This window comes from Falco punctatus (assembly GCF_963210335.1).
Source record: "Falco punctatus genome assembly, chromosome: 6".
Lineage (NCBI taxonomy): Eukaryota > Metazoa > Chordata > Aves > Falconiformes > Falconidae > Falco > Falco punctatus.
The window spans coordinates 28,167,465-28,173,972 of NC_137585.1; the positions used below are offsets into that span (position 1 = coordinate 28,167,465).

General features: G+C 44.9%; 1 protein-coding gene across 1 annotated transcript; it reads right to left on the bottom strand.

Annotated features, from left to right (window-relative positions):
* Nucleotides 1-1,205: 1,205 nt before the first annotated feature.
* Nucleotides 1,206-6,232, bottom strand: SSBP1 (single stranded DNA binding protein 1). Its single transcript, XM_080390894.1, has 6 exons — nt 6,083-6,232; nt 4,732-4,792; nt 3,663-3,803; nt 2,946-3,033; nt 2,639-2,727; nt 1,206-1,373 (listed from the first exon to the last, which is right to left on the bottom strand). The coding sequence occupies exons 1-6, from the start codon at nt 6,104-6,106 to the stop codon at nt 1,327-1,329; spliced, it is 450 nt and encodes a 149-aa protein (XP_080247020.1). The 5' UTR covers nt 6,107-6,232; the 3' UTR covers nt 1,206-1,326.
* Nucleotides 6,233-6,508: the final 276 nt, after the last annotated feature.

Consider the following 6,508-nt stretch of genomic DNA (forward strand, 5'->3'; position numbering starts at 1 on the left):
CCATCACAACTGCTCCCAGCGCTACAACAGGCTCAGACTGAACAAGCAGTAGTTAAGGGAATTAAAGACAGAACTTCCTATTTAAAAAGATACCACAATCTCCTGTGGACAACAACCCATTTAAGTAACTAAGCATTGCCAGTACATCTAACACCGCAGTATGGCAGTGACAGGGGCTAGGATACTAGCTAAAGCATTAACTTCAACCACAAGTAAATACTGAACTAAAAGAACTGAAGCTTTTGGTAGCACTGACTATGCTCACAGAAAGAAGCACAGACAAGATCACCATTCTGTAGGGGGAAAAGCTGCAAAAAACTATAAAGAAGCATGCTCCACACTGGGCTCAGAGAGAGGAGATACAAAATCCCACCAGCTCTGAAGGCAGGAAATTGTTGCCTCTAACATTTTACTTTCCCTGTTCACATCACACTGTATTACAGTGGGAATCTCACCACTTTCCCAACACCCTTTAGTTGTGCTATTTTTTTACTAACAATACTAAAAATTCTCAATCTTTCTGACAATAAAAGTTAAAGCAGAATAAACGCCACTCCCACACCGCCCGAGAATCCTGGACCGGGAGTACTTTCCCCACCCTACCGCAGGCCTCTCAGAAGGAGCGGCCAAGGCAGTCATTCCTCCAGCCCCTCCTGATGGCAAACGACAGCACAGCACCTAACGAGGTCCTGCCACGAGAATGCTGATGCCATCACAGTCGTCCCATGGGAAATGCCCTAATAATGAAGACCTAAGCACAAGATCAAAACAGGGTTTGGTGAAAGCCAACACCCAATTTGATCAAATGCTATGGTCGGGGGAGGGGCAGATGCAAATGCCCAAGCGGCCTTCTCAGGGTTTGTGACAAGGAGGAACTTCAAGCCGAGCACCAGTTGAGGCCAATGGCTCTGCTCTGAACTTTTTGTCTAATGCACTTAAGTTAGGGGAAAAAATGGGGAATGGCACCTATAGAACAGAGGAGGGATTTTAACAGAGGCGATTAGGCTGTCGGGCCCTGCACAACAGAAGAGAGATTGTTAAGGCAGCCAAGGACTTAAGGTTTGAAAACAGCTGAAGATGCAAACCAGCTCAAGAATTAATGTAGCTGCCCGGTTTACCTTTTCTCTTGAGAAAGTAAGAAAGAAATCCAAATGATGATGAACAGAGAGAAAACACACAGGAAAACAAAACACATACAGAGACCCTACAGGTATCAAACATTTTATTTCCTTTTTAAAGAAACTACAGCAATATACGTGATTACAGAATTATGAAGCACTGTTAAACAAAAGGAATCAAATGGCCTGGGTCCAAGCACTTACGACCTCACACTTTTTCTTTTGTACCACCATCACTCAGAAAAATTACATTATCTGAAAAGAAATAAAGAAAATTTAATCTTCAGGATGGTTTTGCCCTGTTGCAAGCCTGCACAGCCACAAACAAAACCTCTTTGTGTTAAAATACGCTGCAAAGACATGTATTTCAGAACAGTTCATAAAATAAAAGTGTCCAATACAGGGTTCTTGCTGTCTCCCTCAAAAGCTGACAATTCAAGGCAATCACATATATTGTGAAACCAATAAACTTGATGAAAAGCTGCTGAACAGTCAAAGATATCAGAAACATTTTAAAATAATGGTTTAATTATTTGACTATGATCTCTATCCATTACAGCGTATTTCCTTTTTATTTTGTCATTTTCAGTATGGACTACCATGTCATCAGCCTACAGGAAGCTCACATTCCATCAAGCCTCAGTAATTTCTGAAGCATCTTGAGACTGGGGATATTGAACACAAAGAAACCATTAGGATAAATACTAGTAAAACAACAAGAGTTTTGCTTCTCCCCTCCAGCTATTTATAAACAGCAACCTACAGCACTGCTAGCTGAACTGTTCATGTGAAAGTTTTACTATTGTTTCGAAGAGGCTGCACAGCAGAAGCATCCAGAATTGTGGCTCGGTTTTTTCCCTTCTCCTCTGGTCCAGTTTTTTTAGATACACTTGTGTAACAGAAATGTTTACTCTACTACCCAATTATTTTCACCGTCCCTCAAAAGCCACAAGATAGTGGCTCTACCCACGGTAAAGCTGTAGGATGTTCATGCTATTTAAAGGCTCAAGGAAAAAGTTGAGTTTCCCAGTTCTCTTCTTCACTGTGTCTACCCAACGGCAAGTCTACTCCCTGTCCATTCTGTGCTCTTCTTACCAGTACTGGCTACCAGACCGAGGTAAATTCTTCATCAAGTTATCCCCACATAGAACATCTTTTACAAACAGAGGTCCTTAAAGTTATGAAGCATCTGGTCTTAAACACGAAGAAAAAAATCCCTGCCAAACCAATACAAAGCTACTAAACAAACCCTCCTTAGAAAAGGGATCTGCCTGACCTGCAGAACTATGTACTGGTGATCTTAAAACACACAGTATCTATCTCCTACACAAACTGGTTTGTGTGAGCAAATGAAGCAGCAGCTTGCAACTACATGCTCTCATTTTCTGTCTTCACAAGCAGCGCCAGAGGACATCTACTGGTACAGCCTATCATTCTCCCAAAATCCCCAAGTGCAGATTTTGCACCACCTCCCCTCCATCCCAAAAGGGCAAGATAGGCCTCGGTATGTTGTTCCTTACCTGCTATAATTGTTGTGGCCTGCCGCCTCACATTGTTTTTATCTGTATATTCGCCATAGTCTATCTTCCCTTCAACATAGAGTCGAGCACTGAAAAAAATCAAGAATTTGGTTCTGGTCAGAGAACTGTACTGCTCTTTTCTCCTCTCTCTATGATTCTGAACACACACGCTTTTGCATCAGTTGCCTGTAGGAGGTCTGCTAGCTTATTTTATGGCACTTCTCAGTATAGCTCCTGATCACCATAATTATTACATCAATGGATTAATAAGGCATTAAATCCTCCATGATCTTAATTATTCACTTACCCCTTCCTCACATATTGATACGTAACATCCCTGAGGCCTGGTCTAAAGACAGAGATCCTGTGCCACGTCGTCTTCTGACTGATATCACCTAAGTCACATAAAAATAACAAAGTTGGATGCCAAATCCTTTTTCATGCAAGTCTCAGAAATTAGTTTCAACATGTTGGTGTTCTCAAATTATGAAAAGTTATTTACAATAGAAGTATACTAGCACTCAATCCCCTGCTCCATACCAGTAGAACTCAGTGTTCCACCCATCTGTGTTCAAATGCAACTATTGTACAAAAGCACAGTTCAAACCAAGAGATGTTTTCCTGGAAGCCAGAGCTCATACATTTTTTTCCCCCCTCACATTCCACATTGAACAAAAGTTAGAGAAGAAGAGACATCTGTATCATTCATTTTTCTTCTCCTCTTGGAATACAAATAAGAGCATGGAACTTGCTACACCTCTGGCAACCCCAACAGTGAAAAACAGCTGACTCCATACTCTTTCCTCTCCTCCAGAGGAAGGTCGACATGCAGATGTCTATTCAGTACATGCTGCTGGGGATCAGTAAGCGACACACAAATGCAGCAGCATCTGTCCTGACCTCAAAGGAACTTCTCTGCACCCAAGAGATTTACACAGCAGCCTGAAGACAAAACATGGTGCTGATGAATATGCAAACATGACCTTGAAACACGGCAGGAGCACATCACTCATTGCAGACTCACCTCCCTGGGTTACCTCACTTTCCGATGTTCGCCATATTTCATTGGTTGCAAGAGAAAATATGGTAACGGGATTTTTTCCTTCCACTTGCCTCATGATAGGGTCCTGTCCAACCCGACCAAGCAACTGAACACGATTCATGGCTGAAATGTGAGAGAGTAAATTCATATACAGGTGAATTATGATGCTTCTAATCATGGCAAGTTGTAATTCAGAAGCTTTTGTCAAGGGCCAGAACAATGACTTTCTGTACTTCCAACCATTTTTCAAGCTCTTGTGATTTTTGGCTTCTTCAGGCCCTGCTGACAGTTGACTATGCCTGTACTATCGTTATCACTGCTAAATGAGCTCATTTAGAAAGTTCTTATTCTTCCTGTTCCTTTGTCATCTTTTTCACAGACACATCCATATGTCATTTAGACTATTTTGCATTTACTTATCTTGACTTTTTTTTCATTAAGAGAAAACCATACCATTGCATTGTTTTGTTCTTAAAACAGTACCTTTAAAACAACAATGCTGCATTATTATACCCCATCCTCTGAATCAGAGGGTCACTAGTTTTTACACAGGTACCAGGACTGGGTGGACACAATTTATTACTTCTCCTTGTTCAAGGACCAACTGAAGGAGTTCAGGGAAGCACTGCTCTTGCACAATGCGCACGTGAACTGAATGGTAAAGTCTGAAGTGTACACCTGGAGCAAATCACGCTGGGGCAGCAGCATCCAAACAAATCCCCCAGGCACATGGGAGACTGAGGAGGTACTAGAAAACATGACAACAGAGTACCCGGTTCACTGCCACTAATAAAGCACAACTACCTGCCTTTTACAGGTTGTACTCCGTGTCAGGGCATTTTTCTTTTCCCCCTCAAGGGCTGCCTGACTTGACAAAGACCAGGCAGGAAGCTACTTAAGAATCTGTTTGTTTGAAACAACACATTTTTAGTCACTGCATTCAGGAGCTACCATTCCTATCTGTTTTTCTCCTGGCATATTTCAGCCATTCTAAAACTGAGATAAAACCCATGAAGAGGAACAGCTAAATTTCATCTCAGGAGCTACTTACATCTTTCAAGTACCAATGAGCCAACTGAATCAGACTCATGTCTTACAAACTGGCGAAGCACCTGAAGAAACAGACAGATATTAGTTCCCAAGATACAAAGTGCAAACAGTATTTATATGCTTTTACACCTTGCTTTCTGAACACTTACAGAGGTTTTGCAAGTACATTCTTTTCCAGTGACTTAGAGGGAAGAAATCCATTCAGCTAAATAAAGCCAACAGGACTATTAAAAGAATACCTGGTTAAAGTGGGGTTAAAAAGATTCCTAGAAAAAAGCATGGCCCAAAAGTACATCTCCATCAATTATTTTCAGGACACCCAGTAAGGACTGTTTTTCTGTAACACATAATAGGAGGAGGAGGGGTTGGAAGTAGTGAGGTTGTTTACTTGGTTGGGCTTTGGTTTTTGGAAACAAACACAGTAGTTTCATCAGCTTTCTGCTTCGCTTCAGAGATTAACAAGCTGTACCCAAAATGTACATCTATCCACCTCCATAGGTAGTATGATGCACTGATAACTCCAGATTCCCAAGCAAACAGTAAATCAAGGCCATGACAACCTGAGTGCTCCAGTTAAACAGGAGTGAGAAAATGGAAAGGAACTGACTTGATGCTGGCAGATACCATGCCCTAAAAGACAGCAGGAAAAAAGCAAAGCCCAAGACCACCTTTGCAAGAGGCCCATATGCAGGAACTGAAAGAAAAGCTCATCTCCTACAACAAGTGGTTGCAAAACTTAAAGGCAGGCAAGACTGACAGTCCTGTGTTGAGCAGAGATGCTAAACCAGATGAAAAGCAACTTACAAAACAGAAGTTATTCAGTATATTTGTATGGTTCATTGATGTACACTCAAATCATCTAAGACTCATTCCATGCAGAAGCTGGATCTTTTAACAAATCATTTTTTTGAGTAACTAAGTTAACTAAGGTCCAGCACTTGTATTCTTGTAGTATGTAGTAGTATGAACAGAAACAGAACTTCCCTCTTTTCTTCATAGGTAGTGCCACACGTATTTTGAGAACAGGCAGAAACACCACCTGTGACCCTACAAACCCATAGGAGAATTCCCACTTTTTTCCCAAGGCCAGATTCCGTGCAGCGGTAGAGGCCGGTATATTAGAGCACCTACAGCTACAGAGCTCGCAGAGGAAAAGCCGCTCGCACGCAGGGCTCTGCCAGCGCCCGGCCCGGCGAGCTGCGGGGAGTCGCTACCCCCTCCTCGGCGGGGCGGGGGGGCTCCCAGCTGCCCACCTCCCCGCCCGCAACGACCCCACCGCACTGCGGCGGCGCGGGGCCCCGCTCCCTCAGGGAGCCGTTAAACCGCCACCCGCGGCCCCGGCGCGACCCTACCTGCCACGCCGGTCGCCGCAACATGCCGCCGCCGCCGCGCCTGTGGAAGGAAAAGCACGGCTGAAGCGGCGCCGGAGGGCGCCCCGACCGCCCCCGGCCCCACCGACCGCTCCCACCAACCCGCCAGCACCTCTCCCGCCGCAGCCCGCAGCCGGCCGGAAGCGGAAGCACAGGGACGGGTCCTGCCCACAGAGGGGCCGGGGGAAACGCGACCCTCTCCCCGCCGGCCGTGCTGCAGGGCCCGGGGGCGGCACACGGCGGGCGGGCCCACGCCACGAGGGGCTGCGGCGGCGGGCGGCACCTACCAGCGGCCACGCTGTCGCCTACCGGGTGAGCGACATGTCCCGCCTGGCGGGGAAGGACGCCCAAAGGAAGAGAGAGGGGGGAGGAAGAAGAAAAAAAAAAAAAAAAAGAGGCAGGCCGTCG

Excerpts from the sequence above, each read along its gene's own strand:
- SSBP1 (XM_080390894.1), bottom strand. The coding sequence starts at position 6,106 with ATGTTGCGGCGACCGGCGTGGCAG. Across the intron at positions 3,804-4,731 it reads CTCATTGGTACTTGAAAGAT|CCATGAATCGTGTTCAGTTG; the intron begins GTAAGTAGCTCC and ends CTCACATTTCAG. Across the intron at positions 1,374-2,638 it reads GGCCACAACAATTATAGCAG|ATAATGTAATTTTTCTGAGT; the intron begins GTAAGGAACAAC and ends ATTTCTTTTCAG.